Source organism: Bactrocera latifrons, unplaced genomic scaffold (genome assembly GCF_001853355.1).
Source record: "Bactrocera latifrons isolate USDA-ARS-PBARC rearing strain unplaced genomic scaffold, ASM185335v1 scaffold_26, whole genome shotgun sequence".
Classification (NCBI taxonomy): domain Eukaryota; kingdom Metazoa; phylum Arthropoda; class Insecta; order Diptera; family Tephritidae; genus Bactrocera; species Bactrocera latifrons.
The window spans coordinates 2,077,571-2,098,062 of NW_017536185.1; the positions used below are offsets into that span (position 1 = coordinate 2,077,571).

Genomic DNA, 20,492 nt, shown 5'->3' on the forward strand with positions numbered 1-20,492 from the left:
TTTGAAAAAACTCAAAACTCGCGATACTTTTTGAACACACCTCGTATACTCTGTACCAACATATTGCAAGAGTATAAAAATGGGATTTTGCGCTCATATGTCTTTGCCAATTAATTCCAAATCTCCAATCTCTACAGACCTGTCTAAGGAATACAAAGAGAAGTAAGGACACAAATTAGCGGGGAGTGTTCGGAATATCCTATGACCTAAAGTGAAAACAGGGGCGATGACAGCACATTAAAATGGCAATTGGACMTTTATTTAGGCTTCGGAATGACATATCTCATAGAAAACTCATGTTTTTTATTTTCAGCTTTGAATATGAAAAAGAAGGATTTCATTTATTTTGCGATTTTTAAATTGAGGCGAAAAATATACATACAATTTCCTGCTTTAAACATTACWGTCTGTCTGTCTATCAGCTAAATTTTAAATATTCATCAATATTCCCATGAAGTTCTTGTAATAACTTCTGGTTTTCACCRTTATTTCGTAAGCATTTAATTTCATATTTGCCATATTTTATGTGCCTTTAGTGTCGCCTACGCTTGCGACGGCTAATTCATTCATTGGAAACTGTGTTGCCTTCTTATGCGCAAGGCTGCCTACAGCAATTTTCAGCAAACTGCTGCTGTTTACCCGCTTCTGGCAACACAATTTCCACTTCCTTCTCTAGTTTGCTCGCTATGGCTGAGGCATATTATTGTTGTTGTCGTTGTTAACTGTTAGCAATCTAGTTTGCTCTCTACTTTTTCCCTCATCTCGCAGCCACCCCCTCTCTTGTTGTTGTTGGCATTTATACAAGTTTAGTTATTAGGTGACTACGAGCAACTTTGTTCGACAAAATACGCAATAAAGTCCGTCCTGAAATATGCCGTCCGTGCGTCTTGCGCGTGTATGTGTGTGCGTTGCTGTCGTTGTACTAGTTATTGCTGCTGTTGTATGTTCGAGTACGTAGGTGCTTTTTGAACGTGTTTAAAATAATTTTCGAAATGTGTTAAGGCTAGTGTTTGACCTTTAATTAGTTCGTGAGTGGAATACAAAATTTTGTCGCGTGATCAGCGGCGCAACGCAAGCGTATAAATTCGTCTACCTCAAATAGCCAACAAGTGTTATATTAYGTTGACCTAACGGCAAACATAATGCGATTGTACATATGTATAGGTCCAACAACTCCAGCAACACATATAGGTACGTATATTTGTGTGAGTTGACACTTTTCAAAGTAATTGGTAATTTGGGTAAATGGCAGTATTTTTGKTGTTCGTATTAAAAAAGATCTCTGCAGACATATTGAAAAACAAAAATGTGAAAWTGGTGACTTAACATTAAAATAAATTATAAATATTTCAAATTTGTATTATTTAAAGTATAACCGAATGCAACTCTTCCTAACTGGTTTCATGAAAAAATAATATTTTAGCTTAATACATAATTAGTTGACTTTTGAATTAATTAACTTGGTTTGTTTTTCTTGTGTGGACATGTGGATTTCTATTTGACTTCGAGGAGAAAAGGTTGGGCACCCCTGGTAYAAATAATCAATGGTCGATAAAACTTAACTTAAACTTAAAAACTCAGAGCATTGCCCTTCGAGGTTAAGTAACTGTATTTTTGGGGTTTAAACTCAGCGCCTCTAAGCCATAGCCTCAATCAAGTCAGAGTGTAACCACGACATATCAGAAAAATGCTCGCTGACTTTCGAAAAAATACCTCATATTTTTGTTTGAAGATTTACTATATACTATATATTGGGTAGTCGAAAAAGTCTTTTCGTATTTCTAATCAAGCTTCAACTAGCAAACGAACCATTGTTGTGCTACACAAACTGATAAACTTCACAAATTTTATTGGTGGCTTGCGTGGCATTCTTACTTTTTTAGAAAAAAAAATTCAAAATAATTTTAGAGAATTTCTTCATTATTTTCACTCAATGATAGCACAATGTGTTTGGTAGCTCTGGAGATATACGACTGCAATGACATCTAAGAACAAAATACGAAAATACTTTTTCAACTACTCAATATGTTGTAGTGGGAACAGAGGCAGGTATAACAATATTTATTTTACGTCTCTCAAGATATGTATACTTTTATGTATATATTTGTACATATAACGGTACAAATAAATCCATCATAAGCTCGCAAAGGAACTGACAATGCCTCAAAGCAAACACTTGTTGCCTGATCAAATAGCGAGTGTATCATGCTTGAGTGTATTGTAGAATCTACGCCTGCAAGCATTAGTATCGGTCGCCGACAGGTGCTTTCGAACAAATGCTATAATTCTAACTGTAAATTTATGTATTGAAGCTTAAAGTCCCTGTACGCATCCGTTCAAATTAAGCATGCGAGTGTGCGTGTGAATATGTATATAGGCAAACAGCATTAACTTTGCTTTAATGCGCTCAAGCGCAAGTGTGAACACAAGTACTCCTGCCATTGTTCCWGTTTGCGTTCATGATCCTTGTTGCCTGCTTGCATTGCATTGTTCGCAGGCCGCTTACAGTTCCAGCTGCTTTTGTGCAAGGGTGCGTATGATTCTGTGTATATGCGTGTGTGTGTGTGTGTGTGGTACGTGCTTACCTGTTGCCGCTGCTAATGATAAATACGTGTTGAGTATGGCACGCTCCTGGGCGTTGCCGTCGGCCAACACCGAATTAAAGCTCGGCCAATACACATACAGGAACAATGTGCCGATCATGGCAAAGATGTCCGACGTGTAATTGGCTCCTTCGTATTTGCCAGCCTCGTTCTGTTCCTTGCCGGGGCGCAACATTAGACTTACAGCCAGACCGAAGTATGCACCAAAGGCGTGCACCGTTATTGAACCACCAACATCACAGGCCTGGGGGTGTAAGGGGGAACAAGCAATGAATGAAAATAAAATTATAAGTTTTACAAAAAAAAAAAAAAAATACCAACAAAAGCAAAAATACCAGTAAAATCCCTACAAACACTGCAAAGGCAGCTGCATAATACGAAAAATGAATAAAAAGTTGCAGTTTCTTTTTGTAAGTAGCAGCTGTTCGTCAGCTTTGTGCAGCAAAAAGCTTTTGAAAAGGACTTTAGTTRAGTTTCAACGAACCATGCTCTGGCTCTACATACATAAACTGCGTAAGAAAAAAATAGGGAAATATGTTTGTACTCGCATACCCTTTAGGTGCACGCAATTACAAGCATTTAGTTACCCAGCAGGAAATTGAACACTTATAGTTGGACTGGAAGGACCAATGTTTTGAATTTAAATTGGATAGTTAGAACAAAAATCTGCTATAACATTCATGCCGACTTAATTCGTAGGTATTTTGACTATTTGGTGAAGATAAAGTTGAAGTTGAAGTTAAAAGTTTTATTGTCAAGAAAAGTCAAGTCGGCGCAGTCTTTTCTTTTTATAACACTTAAACTGTAAGGGTACAGAACTGAAGCTTTAAAGRCTAAAAAAAGATATGTATTAGTAATATACTCCGAAAAGTAATATCATATTGTTAGCCTTTGAAGACTTCAGTGCTCTACTGAGCTTATAACTTGAATTGATTTACGTAATGAAAGCAATAAAAGTTTTTAAACTGGATATGGGGCTACACCTAAAATGGAAGCTTTTTGAACCAATTTGATATATATTTATGGCATACTTATTATTACCAGTTTTCATGAAATATCTCTAGGAAATTTGAGAGGGATCGTTGCAACGACCGGAATAATCGCCAAACAATTTTTTCCGATCGGGGTAACCGAACAAACAGATCCATCAAAAAATCGAATTCTTTTACGGAAACAGAAGCAGTATTTTTTTTTTGTTTTTTTATGGGTTAATTTACGTATGAATAGTTTATGATATAATATCGTCTGCATTGTAAATATACATTTTAAAGAGACTTGAATACTTGAAAGTTAGACCTTGCTGTTTTTTAATGTTGTGTTGAATTTTTTATCACTGAAGGAATCTTTTGAACTTTCGATTTGAACAACAAAATCCATGTCAACTCATGTTCACTCAATTTCTTGCTGGGCTACTACTATTTTTTACATGCAATTTTGTATTATATAATATGAATATACTTGAGTGCTGCTTGTAGGGTGTTTAGTTAAGCGGATTTAAAACACATACTCTATGTAAAGTTTTTGTTTCTATATACACATAGCGTCTACYGAGAAAGACTGAACTTAAGGTGTTGCAGATTAAGCAATATGGCAATAATTAATGAGTGGTTTGTTTTTCTTTTTATTTTTGTTGGTAATGAAAGAGAGTGGTTTTAGAAAAGTTTAAAATTAAATTTTTCAAAAATTTAACTTACGCTGAAAATATTCAAAGCCACATATTCATTAGCGGCAAATAAAACTATTTCGACAATGGCCATAAACAAGAGCTGAATCGGTGTTGTACGACCCAATAAGGCACCCATACTAATCAAGGGAACAGCGGCGGCGATATCTGCATCCACAATGTTTTCCAAAATCAAGCTGTTAAAGAAAAAATATTTRAAAATGTATTTAATAATGTTTTTGAAGGTTTCGATGGTACATAGGTTCGAGAGATTTCAAAATTTTAGTCTAATCAGATGTTGGACTTCTAACATAGATAACAGGTAGAAAGCTATATAACAATTTATACTTTCTGATACGATAAGCATATCACATCTATTATCTTTATTTATGCAAATAAATACTATTATAATATCAAATTCTTTTCAGCATCATTTTTGGTCTATATTTACCACTAGCAGTAGTTTTGGTAAGCGAGTATGAAAAGAACGGGAAATATCAAGGTCGAATCACAGGAAGAGGGTGGTTAGAAGGGTGGGCTTCCTTGAGCAGGCAAAGACGTAGTTAGAATCAAGAGAAGATTCTTGCACGCAGAACATTTTTATATTTGGTATGTCGGCGTCAAACGTGGATAAGTAGGAGTTTAAACTGCTACAGTATCCAGAACAAAGTTGGGTAAAGTTTCTTCTAGATCTTTGGCTCTGCTTCTGTTATAGGTGGTGATTTAACTCCAAGTACGCCGTTCACTGGGAGTTTGTCGGTGAAGGTGTTGAAGTTATTTGTGCTTGTTGCCTGGCYGGCGTATTTTTCGATGTCATMGACGTAATCAAGGAATGACCTCTTGATACTTCTAAGAGTCGCCTCCGCTTCAAGCAGACGAGTGCAGGTATCTACAAGGAGAGGGGTGTATTGTGTTTCTTAAAAGGAAACATGCAGATCTCATTAAGTAGATGTTCGACAGGAGTCATCAAGAAACATACTATAATTGTATCAAGAGCTGTATTCTGGCACGTCTGAAGCTTCTTCTTCTTCGCTTCTTCCTTTGTTTCTTTACACCCAGGCGCCCATATAGCTACAGTATATTAGGGGATCGACTGGCCTACAAGTTACTTAGCTAAATTGTGATCGTCTGTGGAGTACAGGRGCATAGGCTGTCAAGTGTAATTTGTTTTAACGGTATCGAATGTATTCTTAAGATTTACTCTATACTCTTTCGTTCAGTTCGTGAATATGGTCTGTGGGTTTAGTGGAGGAGAGTGTCAGGCTCTTTACAGAGAAGAAGCGACAAATATTTATGAGATAGCTGTGTCATTGCTTTATTTTGTTTACTCTCAGAAGCCCAAAAGCAGCAATCACTGCACATTTCCAATAGTTGATGCATAGAAACTAAGCCCATCCTTRATTTATTGAGTTAAACCTTTTATAGTATCTATTAGACTTTGTTTATCTTTTCATTTTGGATCGAACTTTTGAATTTTTAAAATGGTTTAGTTCCTGCCAGTGAGGATTAACCTTAAGTTTCTTTCTATAGGGGATGAGCTTAGAATTGAGTTTGGCAAGAGTTTTCCTCAATTTTGGATTAATCGCAAAATGAGTTGCATAAAAATATCAAAATCTTTCAATTAACTGATTCACGTTACTAACCCCAGTCTATTATAACTGCCAATATTAGTTGATTTTAGGGTATGAAAAATAATCATCTTTAAAGAAAACATGTTTCATGTCTGCGCTGAGCTTTTCTGGCTGCAGGCATTTTTGTTATGGAATACGCGGAGGGTGGAGCAGAGTGGTACAAGTAAATTAATGTGATAGTTGAGAGATGAGAGGCTATGGTTACCATGTCGCTATAAGCCTGCGGCGACGCTGACGCTGAATGCTTTGATAGACGATGCATTTTATAAAAATAAGTAGATATGTAGCGGAAAAGTGCTCGCCAGACACCTGCACAACTGAGCTACAACAACAACTAAACATGCACCTGTTTTCGCCACAAGCTGTTGTGGCAGATTCAACAGATTGCACGGCGCAGTGAATGGAGACCAAAGACCGCTTTGTGTGTTGATGGAAAAAATTCAATTTCTTTTATTGTTCGCGCTTAAATGATTCGTCTTAGGGAATATAATTCCTTTCTCTCTTGCGTCTGCACTTTTGCTTATCAGCTATGCATGTGTTGGTGCATGAATCTTATGTTTTATATTAAACGCTGCATCCGCAGAACTGCTTTCATGTTCGTGTGTGTGTATTGAAGAACATCTTTGCGGTAATAAATGCAGTGTCTGCAGCAGTTTTTGCTCCTTTCTAATTTACTGTTCAAATGCAGCGCAATAACAGGATTTGTTTTTCTCCACTGAACGCTCGTTGGTGGTCTTTGTCAAGCTTRCTAAGCTCACTTTTTACGGTCCGAGCTTATGTTATCTCAAGATTTCCAGCAAATTTCTCCTGCGTGTTATTTTCTTTATTAAACTAGCCGCAGGGTCACTGCCAACGCTGAATTACTTTTGTTCTGAACTTTGTTATACCGCCGTTATTTTCTTTTCCAATCATAATTATCTCAAACTGTTTCTGYTGCGTATGAGATTTTCCCTGCGGTTGGTATAAATAAAAGCCTAATTGATGTGACAATTTTAGCGATAAACAATAAACTGTTTTGAGTTTGCAATTGAAAGCAATTAATTTTTAGTTTTCTTTAGGAATGATGTCAATGAATGTCAACATTGTAGAGCCGGTGAGCTGATATACTCAGAACTTTAATTTAATTTGTATTCTTATAGCAGAAATCGAYGCTACTTTCCAGAAAAACCGTTTCTAAGCAGAAAATGGGGAGCTTAGTTTAYTGACATTGTAGAGTTTCTCTATTTATATATTTGGCTTGAGGCCCCAGTACCAGGTAATGATAAAGTACTTGCTAAACACTGCATGCATCTAATCTTAAAATTTTGGTCATCCCTGGGTGGGCGGATAGCGAAGTCAATAATGCTTAGAGAAAGTAGAAGTGYTCCATCGCTTGTAGCTCATCAAAGCGGGAAGAACGACTCGAGTTATCACACTCATTTCTATTGTGGACGGAAAGACTTAAMATATACTCTCCTTAAACGGTAAGATTCATCTCGTTTCTGGAAATATGTACATTATACTTAAAATTCCTAAAAATCGCAGTATTCCTGGCGAAATTTCCAATATATACAATTTATAGTCGAGCATGGAAAATGCGACAATTGGAGCTTTTGCCTACTTAGAAATCAATGCTTTCCCCGTAATGATTATTTGATTACTTTATGTAAGGTCATAAACATTTACTGATGTTTGTTTTTGTACCTATAACTACAAATTCCTATTTGAATATGTTTTCAACACTTTTCTGGTTACAAATCGTAGTTGGCTAAGCCTTTCTTAATATTTTTTTWAAATTTATTTTACCTTATTTTTCCATCTTYCATATGAAAGAATCCCTTGACCAAAATTGACCACTGTACGACCAGTGCGGCCAAAAATAGCGTATAACCAGTAGCGCTGTAGCCATACTTTCGTAGGAAGGTCATCAGGAAGCCGAAGCCAATATAGATCATTACCTGAACATCTTGGAAATCTATAAGAAAGAAGAAGTAGTGTCATGTCATGAAGTTTAAGTAAAAAGTRTGTACAAAAATTTTCAACAYTTTTAGAAATTAACATTAAGTAAGKTTTGCTTAGTAAATGCAAAACGCTTAATTTTCTCCAAAAATATTTAACTTATTTTTGCTTTGTTCTTGTGCTGTATATCTCATTAATTAATTTATTTCTTTTTATCACTTCAATAACATAATCACATGAGCCCGGATAGATATATGAATGAAAGGATGTAGTTTGGAACTGCATACATGATAATTGAACAYAATTATAATAAATTCATAGACGCGCATATATGTATGTATGTTATGGACAGGGCTGTAGAGTCAAATCCAATTAATGGCTTTGTTAGAGTAATTAAAAATGGCACAGAGCCACTCATTCTCACTCTGTCATCAGTCTATTAAGCGAATTTATCGCTTTATAATTGATGTTGAAACCATACAGATAAACATGCAAAAACTCGCACRTATATGTACATAAACATTTGTATATGTTCACATGTGAATCTATATGCATTTATCATAATCGCCATAAGTCCGCTTTTAAGTAAAAAAATTATTTCGCACACGCACATAGTCACACATACATATTGTATATGCAAATAGGCAAATTCCATTCAGTATATATGTATGTATGAATGCATGTCAGTATAAGTGTCTGTATGTATGTATGTATTTATGCCATGCATATTAATTTCATCTAATTGCTTCAATTAGGCTGTTGCAATTGCACTGCCAAAAGCCAATTGTATTAAGATTAATGGCGGGGCTTATCTGGCTCATCTGTGGGAGTGTGAGAAATCCAAGGTGCTCGTGTTTGCGTTGGTGGATTTACTAAATGTGTGCGCAAAGCTCTCGATAATTTACTGTAAATAAACCATAAACTCCCTGCAAGCGCACATGCACACACCCATATCTGTAAGGCTAACAATAGTGCGCTATGTATGTGTGTTTGTTGGTGTTCTTAGTCATTACCTATAGCGAAATTTAAGTAAGAATTGTTCTCCAGTTTTCATCTCCAACTTTGCCATAAAAAAAAAATACGTTTCGACGAAAAATTCRTTGGTCATGAAAGATCACAGTTTTGGAAAGAAAATGTCATGATATTTAGATGATCGGCGAAAGTTTTTCTGGTTGAAAAGAAAATAAAGAATCTCATTCATGTTCTTGCTGGTATGTCATTGGCACATCACTGTGATGCACTTTCCAGCTTAATCTATTCATTTACAACCATAACACTGTTCAATTGGCTTATCTATTTTTTTCGCGTTAATACAACCTTATGAGGACTTGGCGCACAAAAGCTGCGAAGTTTAATTCTTCCTTAAATGTATGTGAGCGCTGAAAATCTAGTTTTTTACACGCAAATTTTCTTGCATTGCTAGGGTTGCTTCATAAGTAACTAATGCTTTTTTTGCTGAACAATATTGTTTTTCCTTTATTGTAGTTATTAAGTATTTCCTGTTCGAAACAGTCCAAAATATTGAATTTTTATTTAATTTTTCGGTGGATACGAATATACCTTTAAAAAAAGCATAAAATGTTTTCTAAAATCCAACTTTTTTTTAAAGGAGTCATGTGTCAATTTTTCATTTTCTTTTCGATCAAAGGTCATTGCATGGATACTATCTTTTAGATCTTTAAGATTGACTTAAAATAAGTTTAGCTTTTGTGGAAAATGCCATCATTCAGAGAAACGAGTTTGACTTTCACGAAGGAGGTGTGAAAGTAGTTATCACTATGTGTGTGTAGCGAAAAATCATTTCCAAAATTAAATAAAASTGATATATATTTGTGTACTTTAACAAGGTATTTACAAAAGTATTAAAAACCAATTTTAGCTCTTGGTTTGCTTTTACGTCCCCCATGGCGTATGAGTAAGTCAATTCAATATTCTGAATATTTCCAATTTGCGTATAACTTTCACAACCAAGTAACTATAAAGCTAAACAGCTATTAAAAAGCAATTCAAATTTCAGCATCAAATCGCAGCCACATCAATTTTTCATTTCTATAGACAGCGCCCAGCGATACAATCAGCAATTAAGGTGTTGCAAATGCTGCACCGTGTGTGTATATAACTGAACACATCACTGTGTTGCCGCTAAGTATGCAAAACTGTGATTCCCGCCAGCATTGTTTTTGTTGCTGTTTTTATTTTGATTGTATCATGTTATTGCGCAGCAATTTTGATTGACAACTTGTATCCCAACATATGGGAAACGTCAAAGTTTTTCAGCCTAAGGGCGCCAATGATACGTACAAGTGTCCAAATTACATGCATGTATAGTACATGCGCACACACATTCACACACACAAGTATGCATTTTCGAATGTACGTACATTTATCAATTTTTTTCTAGTTGAAGCTTTGCTGCTTTGACGGCTGGAGAAATGTTCGCACCGTTGTGATAAGCGCTGAGTTGTTTATGGCACCCAAACACATACGCACTTACATATGTAATGTTGATGTTTATATTGCAAATTACTAAAATTCACTTAGCGTCGAAGTAAGCTAATAGATTTTCGTATTATACCGTTAGTAGCCATGCATTTTGCTGATAGAGATGCAAATACTTTTGAACTGCTAATAGAAGATTAACACGCTATTAGCATATTTGCTCAGAACCTCGTGACTTACAATTTTAAAGTTATTGAAATACGATGTACAACCGCGAGGTTCTGATGAAATTAACATATGTACTTTATATAGCTCAACTTATTTAATAATCTTCTTAGAATGRCCGTTTTATGTCATTAGCTGGTACAAATTTTTCTTTCCAAATATTTCTTGATAACAATATTACGAATTTATATAAGTATGCGCGCAGAAACGTATATCATATCAGAAATATTGAGCTGTAGAACTTTTTACTATCAGTTCTTATAAATTATTTTATATCAAGTAGTTTTATCTCTGTAAAACAATCATAATTTTTGATTTCTAGAGCGCGCTGCTAATAAGCGTAACACCATACATATATGTATAACGATACACAGTCACTATTTTCGACTCTTGTGTATTTGTTACTTATTACGAATTTACTGCCTTTAATTTGCAATTCCATCCACGCATGTCAATCCTCAGATTTTCCGGCTCATGCGTTTTGTGTGCGCCGTAATTAAGGGGCACACTCAGTGTGAAATTTTMAAAAAAATTTTCTTTCTTCTTTCGATAGGTTACACTTTTAAATATAACATACTAAAATTTCAAATCGATATCTGAAACAGTTTTTGAGTTACGGCCATTTGAAAGAGTAGCCGCTCGACAGTTAGAGAACAATCACTTTATTTTTAAACGAGTTTTTCTCGAAACAGCATTTTTCGAATTTGCTGCAATGATTACGTACTCGGAGACAAATGATCTGATCGCTATCAAATTTTTTTTGCATCTTCTCTCCATACGATGACCCTCCAGTTTTTTGATCTAATCAAAAATCGAATTTTGGCAGGCCAAAAACGACCATAATTTTGTGTGAAATTTAACTTTTTTTCAACATGCAGTCATTTTGTCAATTTTTGATTTTTTTTATTAGCCCGAGGGTCATCGTACGGACAATATGTTTTAGTTTAACGAGATTTTTTTGTTTTTAGGTTTTACCAACAAAGAAGGCTGCAATCATGGCAGCAGTGGAGGACCTTTTTTTGGCGCCGTCGGAAATCGCTTGTCATTTCAAAAATATTTAATATTTTCTTTCAAACATTTTTTGTGTACTCTTAAAACATGTTTAAATATAGTATACCCTCAACATTTTATTGATTGACTAGTTTTTTTTTTKATCCCAARAAATGTCTRTTTTTTTACGCTGTCACACTAGGTGTGTCCCTTAAAGCAATGAATGTTGGTTTTCTATGGCAGGATTTTCGAAAACCAAATAACACTGTTATCGATCTGCAGAGGTATTATCAATTACAACATGAAAATGTTGATACTAGCATATTAATTGTTATAAAAACCCCATAAATTGTTCACTGCTTTTGTAACAAGCGGTATAGGTTCTGTCTCTTATACACATCTAGATGTGTATAAGAGACAGCATAAAAACCCCATAAATTGTTCACTGCTTTTGTAACAACCTATACCAGGTTAGGGTAATGTTGACCCTAACAGGGATCCCACTTGGACAGCTAAGAACAGTGGTCCGTTGCAAAATCTAAAACTTCTATATAATAGATCATAAGACCCTTACAAATCGAAAAACGCTTTGAGATTATCTGAAGTTTGCTGAGTTTGCTGAGACACGGCTAATGTCAGTTTCAGTTATATCGCCTGGTACTTACAGCAAAGTCTGTCGAGATGCTTCAACCTCAGTAAGGTTTTTCTGTTTAACTTTGACAATTTGCCTCCGACATCGTGGCTATTTGAACTTTGCTAAGGGCTAGCTCATTAGCTTTGCAGTTGCCAGCGATTTCGCTATGACCAGGCATCCAAACCAGTCTAATGATGAAGTAGCTTGATGTAATGACAASTGACACCCTTTGAATAGATTTGAGTGCACAGTTAGCGAGCCTAGCGCGAGTTTTACCATTCTTGTGTCGGAGTGAATACTCGCCTCCCAGAAAGAGGTAAGATTGACTRCGTGTCTCTGTTCTGACCCCTTCATAWACCCAGCTTCCWGCAGCCTTAGAGCGCTGCAGTAAAGAAATCATTTTTTGTTTGTATATAATATCAATAGATGTTGTTGCAGTCGAATATCTCCAGAAGAATAACGTTAAGAACTTGCAGTAACTTCTTTCAAGTTATTTTGTAGGAATACTTTTATTTTAATTTTAMGAAGCCTACTCAGCAAGTATGTGGAGATACTCTCCGTTATAGGATTCGTTTAAAATATTGAAASGTTTATGAAGGCGAATTTCCAGATATTTGTTTTGCAATTATTTAGGCATAAAACTTAGCTAAGGACTTATTTCGTTTTYTTTCAAAATTTGAAGGTGCACTTTGACAGCGCTGGAACTGTAAAAAATGCTAACATTTTTCAAATTCAGCAAGTTACAATAAAATTTTATAAGGATCATTGGGAAGTGTTCGTTAAAACGAATAATATTTTAATACTCCKTTTATGAAGCTCATTTATTAATGACAATTGCTGTTAGACAGTTATGTGCAGCTTTYTAATGGTAGCATTTTGTAAAGGTCGTTACGAAAGTGCTTTAGTTGTCGCCACTGAYTGGCGACTTAACAGTCGATTCGGCAATAAAGAAAATCTAAAAGKTAAGGCATGTGAACACGTTCATACCAAAACTAAAAATAAATATTTATCTCTACTCTCTGTCTATGGAAAATACTTTCTTCATTCTTAACTTCGCTTACAGCAGGCTTTGTTAACGCCTTTCATTTACAGCACACTTACAACTAGGCTAAATTCCATTGAGAAAATACACTTTGTCAAGATACTCACGCGGATATTTGGAAACGTGAGGTTCGCCTAATTCTTCGCCTTCAGCGAGGGGCAAAGCTTCATCGCCATAACGCACGAACAGCCAGAAGAGTGCAAGTAGAATTATTTGCACAATCATCAGGACAATGAATCCAGTTACTTTGGTGCCAGGYGAATGCATCTTGTCACAGCGGATGTACACCAAAAGCAGAAGCAGAAAAAGAATTTGAATCCAGGCAATTGCACTGCGTAGCAGAGGGGCAGCACGACACAGGCAGGGGCGCTGAACTTATTTAAGCGCGTCGTCGACGGATTGCGGTGCACCAGTAAATTCACGTGAAGGAATTTATTTGCGCACAGCTTTGCCACGAAATTGTCAGCTCAATATGAGATGGTTGTGCTAAGTAGCAGCATTAGCAGCACACATGCACACGCAGCTTGGTAAGGATCTGCGCTCAGGATGTACGGCGAAAATGTCGGTTTATCAGTTCAATGCGCTTGTCGCTCGAGCTGAAAGTTTCGCGCGTGTCTTATAACAAATGCACACAAGCTGTATTGATGTGAAGAATACAACAACAAGCGCGCTAGTTAAAACGGCAGAAATATTAAATTTTCACAAAACTTTCGTTCACGTTTCACACGCGTTTCACACTTACGCGCGAGATGCTTTCGATTTTCTTTTAATTCACGAGTCTTCGCACAAATTCACGGTGTGCGCGCTTGCAACTGCACCCTAAGCGCTCGAGGAGTATCACTTCCTTTTCGTTGGAAACTTTTGCTCGCAGTCTATTTRAGSTGGCTGGTGCGTGTGTTCGCTTCGCCCAACTGCCGGTGAATGTTTGAGCAATTTAGTCGTGTGCTATTCAACTGGCGCGTTTGTGCGAAATTTGACGCTGCCGCTGACTGATTTGATGATCCGCTGGCCACCGTGCAGCGACCGGCGCCGCGACCATGTGAGAGATGTGGTTATTGTAGGCGCGCGCGTATCTATGGAAATGTGTGTGCGGATGTGTATGTAAGTGTTGGTAGGGGTGGCGCTGATGGCAGYGCTCAAAGCCTGGGGTGACAGAAGGGCACCAGTAGCAGCTAAATTCCGATTTCGACAGGCGATTCGGCGCGATAAGTGTGCGACACTGTTTGTCAGTCTGTTTGTTTGTTTTTGTAGTAAAAAGATACACATTTAAACTGATTTTATTTCATTGYTAAAAACAACAGATATGTTTAGTAMCCGTTCGCTGGCCGTGCATAAGCGGCAGCTTATACTTTATCGCAAGCGTGAGTGCCATTGCTCTGTGTAGATTTTTGTTCCAGCGAACAAATTTTGTAAATATTTACATATATATATTTGCAAAGTACTTGAATTTCTATTCAATTATTTACGGCTATAATTACTTTCGAATGCCATTATATATATATGTACGTAGTACTATTATATAAGCAAGAACACATGTTCACCGGTTTGTTGTCTCATTAATGACAAACTATACTTGACTTTGAAATAAATCAAAGCAAAATTTGAAGTACAGTACAGGTCAGTTGCTTGCACATCTTTATTTCAACGATTGCGACTCACTTACATGTGTACTTAAATGCGCTAGAACAATTGATTTCAATTTTGTTGTTGTGCATTAAGTATTGATGCCGAAATTAGCAGATATATATGTACATATGTATGCACCTGTCTCTTATACACATTTTCAATTTTGTTGTTGTGCATTAAGTATTGATGTCGAAATTAGCAGATATATACATATGTATGCACTGCGCATAAAAAATTTAACCTAATTGTTGTACAAGCAAATTGCATGGCATCGAAAAGAGGTTGAGACGCGCAAAACATACACATACACATACACACACACACATATGTATGTATATGCTTTCTATTGTAAAATGCAAGCAAAGGGCTCAGGTTGGTGAAAACTAATTTAAATAAATTGAAATCTCAATCACGTGATGACAAAATATGTATATATTTTTTATTATAAAAGACAAAAATACTAAAAAAAACAAAACCAAAAAAAGCTAACTTCGGCTGAACCAAAGTTATAATAATTGACGAACTACCAAGTCAAGTTATCATTAACCTTTAGTTTTACTGTCCTTTACTTTGTTTGTTAATTCTGATTAATAAGAGAGCTCGAACGTAAGATTTCCTGTTTGTTGAATTTGGTTGAAATTTCACCGCGTTCTTACGGTAAAGCACACTTGCTATAAAGAGCAAGCCGAACAGTTTAAATTAGTGGGAAAGGATCGTTTCACGATGGTCTTTAAATGTTGATAGCGATCAAGCGAAAATGAACATGCTTTCGAAATTCTTGTTTTCTTGCAGATACTGAATTTATTTCGAAAATTTTGCCTTATGAGATAAGAATAAGAGTTAAGTAAAATAATGTCCTTTTGCCCACGACAAGAATAGTGCGAATTTTGAACCGTGTACCATCCGCCGATACTGAATAGACCAGTAAAATGTTTAAGGTTAAGCGAAACAATTTCTGGCCGAGATTCTATGAAAAATATCGATTGATGATAATAATTACTTGACGAAAGTTAGTTAATTTGAAGATATAGTATAAAAAGTCAAGTATATATAAATTTTTTTCATTTTCAAAATAGACAATTTATGGATGGAGTTTCCTAATCTTCAACTTAAAATACGTCCCCTTTAAGTCCAGTAATCGTCCAATTTCGAGTTAAGTGAAAAATAATTGATAACATTATATTAATAGTATTATTATTGTTATTAGTGGAGCACATATTTTATTCTATCTATTTTTCACTAGGAATCTTAGTTATTGTGTTGTATGATACAATAGATTTTAGTTAGTGCTAAACTGTTTGTTATTCTCAAAATTTGTTAGCAAAGTGTGAAGTTATCATCAAAACACATCTTTGATTACTTAAAATATTCATAACAATTAAAATATGCTATAAATATGTGTATAAGCCAACATCTGGAGATAGCAACAGCTATACAACGTTCGTGCTTGTACCGGAACATACATATGTACATGTGHAGGTGACTATATGCATACGTAAAWGGATATGTATGTAYATATGYAGAATTAGTATTARTTTAATGCACAAGCGAGTGCTAAAAGTGTKTTTAATTCAAAAACAGCTCGTGATGCACTATGCAACATAAATACTACTATTTTTTCAATATTTTATTGGACTTGCTTTTTTAAGCTTAACAATAAGTTATAAAATCTTAAGTCTATTTAAAAACTATACAAGCTCAAGCACGTGGTTGAGCTGTTTTGGTAGAACGTTACTCTTTAGTAAGCAGGCATATCTCCTCTTTTTAGGCGTGGTTGATCGCAGGAATGTACCAAAACATTGGCCAATGGGTTTGCATGATCTTGGAGTWTAAATACATATATTTCATTCTGCTTTTCTCTACTTTTTTCTTTTCCATAGTAATACCTAGATCTTAATGTATATTTTTATTACGCATTTAGCAAGGCGAACRCGTGCTGGTTCTAAGCACTTTCGATTGGAACCTTTGTACTATATCAATATTACTTGCAGAGATCATACCCCACATTTGAATGCCGTACATCCGAATCGGTTTTATGACCGCATTGYATAAAAGCACTTTATTCTCTAGGCTAATTTTAGAGTGTTCATTTAYAAGCCAATTTAAAATTGCGGCTCTTATCTTCATGAAAATATTTTACTCGCTATGTGTTTTCTCCACGTAAGTATTTTATYTCGGTGAATACAAAGATAAGTCCCTTCATTCGTTTGGGGTACTAAAACATTGTTGATTTTTACTGCGAGCACATTTTTGATCTCAGCGAAAATTTAAATGTAACTTTTATTCATACGCCAGTTGGCTAGCCACTTTTCGACAGAACTTAAGTGCTCCGCTAATATACTGGATTCATTAGCAAAAGTTGAAGTCAAWACRTTATTAGCTGTTGGAAGATCTGCTGTCTATATGATGTATAGTTTTGGGCCTAAAACACTGCCCTGTGGTACACCAGCCCTTATCTGTCGTTCATCAGGTAAGAAATCACCTTCCCTTACCATAAATTATTTATTATTTAAATAAGACATCAATATTTTATACAATTCTAGAGGTAGATTTTTTTTTAATCTTATATAAAGGGTCTTCATGCCACACCTTATCAAACGGCTGATCGACGTCTAGAAATATTAATGAATAGTACTCCCCGAGCTCCTCAAATGCTTTTCTTATTTCATTAGAAATTACTCAAAAATGATTTTAACGAATTCCAGGTATATTGATCATTAAGAAGGCTGCTTTGAAAAACAACAAACAAATCTAAACTTCGTTACCCTAGTATCTCAAGTAAATGTAAAATAAATATACTTAAATGCAATATAAATATGTATGAGCAACAGATTAAATGATCTTAAACTTAATTTTTATAAAAAGAAATTCCTTTATATTAAGTATATTAATTAGGGTGAGTCAAAAAAACGAATGTGTTTTTGTGCTTTGTAGTGTGAAAAATTGGTGGATAGACACCTTAGAGGTATCGAAGTATGACCTCTTAATTGGAACGGAAAGGCCATTCAATTAACGGTTTTCTATTTTTTTCTTACTATTCTTATTACTTATTATTTATTTTTATTACTTACAGAAATATTTAGTTTCGAGAATTTTATAGAAAATTGAAGGCTCTTCAAAAAATATCTGTGCTGTGCTTTCCTTAAATCTAACTGTTGAAAGATATTAACAGTTAAAATTTGATTATTATACATTTTTAAAGAAATTGTTAAACTTATGGCCTTGTAGGAAATTTTATGTTCTACGAAAGGGGTCTACAAAATTTTCGTTTACGAGATATTCATGGTCAAAAATCAACGGAAAAAACAGAAAAAAAAAATTAAAAACAAATAAAAAAATATAAAGTAAGTACGCATCGAAAAAAACCCTAGAATGTTTGACCAACCCTAATATTMATAAGCTTGCTTTGACTTGAGTCCTCACCCAAACGTACGGCATGTACCGTTCGTCGAGAGAATTTGCGTTGCTGTAAATACTTCCGATCGGATGCACAACAAACTCAAATACAGAAACGATTTAACGGTGTAGAAAAAATTGAGGAAGTACAAGGAAATTAGCAAAAAGGCAAAATATGCAAGTAAACGCTACGTTGCACAGCGCAGAAGCTACGATGATCTTGCATAGGTTCCAAAGCCACCGCTAGCGCCGGACGCTGTTGGCAGCTGGTGTTGTTTTAATTTTTGTCAAAGAAATATGTATCGGATATTGCTTATTATTTGAAAAATATTTATTAAAATRTACGTGACGTATAAGATATTGGCTCCGAAATGTGTTGCTTTTGTGTTTGCTTAATGATTTTTTTATAAAATCTCTCGAGCGAAATATTTTAGCTAATTCGGAAAAGCTCTGCAAAAGTTTTCGAAAACATTTTGATGAGCGTAATAAAAGACGAAGTTTCCAAGAAGAAAATATCTGTGAATATATAATAGGAAGAGGTTACAGGAGAATGGGATTTATGGAATCTTAATGCAAATTTGAAAATCTCAGTACATGTGTCTGCTCAAAGATAGAACTCATGAGATATTCATTTGAAATATGCAGTTATGAAGTGTTTGTGTAATACGATACGATGGGTGCGATGCGTTTGCTTTATATGTGCATATTACATCGCCTTATAAACAGCGCCATGATTATTTATACACCTATCAGCATACAAGTGTACACAATGACTTTCATTAACTTACGAATATTTGCATACATACAAACTCTCAACAACTCTCAGCAACTCTCATGTTTACGATATTAAGTTCAGCACTAGGCAAGACATGCATTTAATATGTACACTTCTATAGGTTCAACTTAATGATAAGGGATATTGAGACAATCCTTGCATAGGTAACGATTATTGAGAGCACTGTGAACATATCACTAGCATCAGTTCAAAATATAGTGTGGCCTTTGAGGTGGTAGCATTTATGCTCAGTATTTTTTTTCTGAAAGTTGGTAGTTAGTGACATCTATGCTAAATTYCACTTCAAAATATTTATTAGTATTTGAGGAACGCGTCGTTTTGTGAGGCTCTAAAAGTGAATTCTTCGTTTTTTACTACATATTTCTGAATCGMWTGCTTTATTGGYTATTCGAGATCATTTCGCCWCATTTTCAACTAATATCGTGCTGCAACCACCGCATTCGCCTGATTTATCTTCGTGTAACTYTTKGCTATTCAGAAAATTCACAAGACCACTCCGAGGACATCGTTTTGACTCCATTGAAGATATAAAAGCTGAATCGAAAAAGGCTCGATGGCCATCACGATGAAGGATTTTTCCAAGTGCTATGATGACTGAAAAATTCGTTGGCATAAGTGTGTTGCAGCGGGATTGCATTGGAGGAAATAAATTGGACTAAATTCGCCTTTCAGCTTGATCACAGTAGTATACATAAATGACCAGAAAGACGAACTGAGCCGATTTACCATTATCCGTCTGTGTGTTACAGTTCAATTTAAAACTCCCGGACTTAACATAGTAAAACACATATTTTTGGAAAAATTCGTTTTTTTTTGTATGCGGAAAAAATTTGAAACCCAATTAATGGATGTTTGCCATCGTTTTCCCTAATTTCTGACACGGTACATTGTTTTATGGAAACATCACTTTCTTTTTTTTTCAAATGCTGTCGGTTTTCGGGGACTTTTATATAAAAAAAATAGTCCTTGAGGGTTCTTACATTTTCGGTCGAAGAAGTCGGTTGAACGTCGAAGAGATATTATGGAGCCATGTCTCATCTATTGTCACATATTGACGCAAAAACTTGGCTTTATTACGCTTAAACATCTCCAAACACTATTCCGAATGAGTGAGCTCGCATGGTACTCACTTTGCACACAGTTTCCTTGTACCCAAATACATAATCGTGAATGATATGCTGTACACGTTCTGTTGATATCTCTAGAGTGCTATCTCGAATAATCATTTTATGGTGTTTCAAAGTTATTTTGTCGACTTTTTCGAYGTCTTCGTAGGTAASAACCTCTTTTGGGYGTCYACTGCGTTCACCGACCTTGGTGCTCATTTTACTCATTTTACTAGATTCATTTTTTTTTGTACTTTTTCCCTTCAAAAARCAATATTTGATCAACACGTGAAATTTCGTTTTATCCATTTTCTTTACAATAACAAAAGTTGCTTCACTCAAAATAATATAMTACACAAACTAAATCCGACAGCAGTAAAATTTACACACGCCTCTTTTGAAG

General features: G+C 35.3%; 1 protein-coding gene across 1 annotated transcript in view; it reads right to left on the reverse strand.

Moving 5' to 3' along the window:
- The window catches only part of LOC108969641 (ammonium transporter Rh type A), a 29,127-nt gene extending 14,962 nt beyond the window's left edge, over nucleotides 1–14,165 (reverse strand). The window contains exons 1-4 of the mRNA XM_018934490.1: nucleotides 13,273–14,165; nucleotides 7,683–7,851; nucleotides 4,298–4,463; nucleotides 2,586–2,847 (exon numbers count right to left, since the gene is read on the reverse strand). Of these exons, the coding sequence (XP_018790035.1) occupies nucleotides 2,586–2,847; nucleotides 4,298–4,463; nucleotides 7,683–7,851; nucleotides 13,273–13,432 (757 nt within the window). The 5' untranslated portion in view covers nucleotides 13,433–14,165. The remainder of the gene's footprint in view (nucleotides 1–2,585; nucleotides 2,848–4,297; nucleotides 4,464–7,682; nucleotides 7,852–13,272) is intronic.
- Between the last annotated feature and the right edge of the window lie 6,327 nt (nucleotides 14,166–20,492).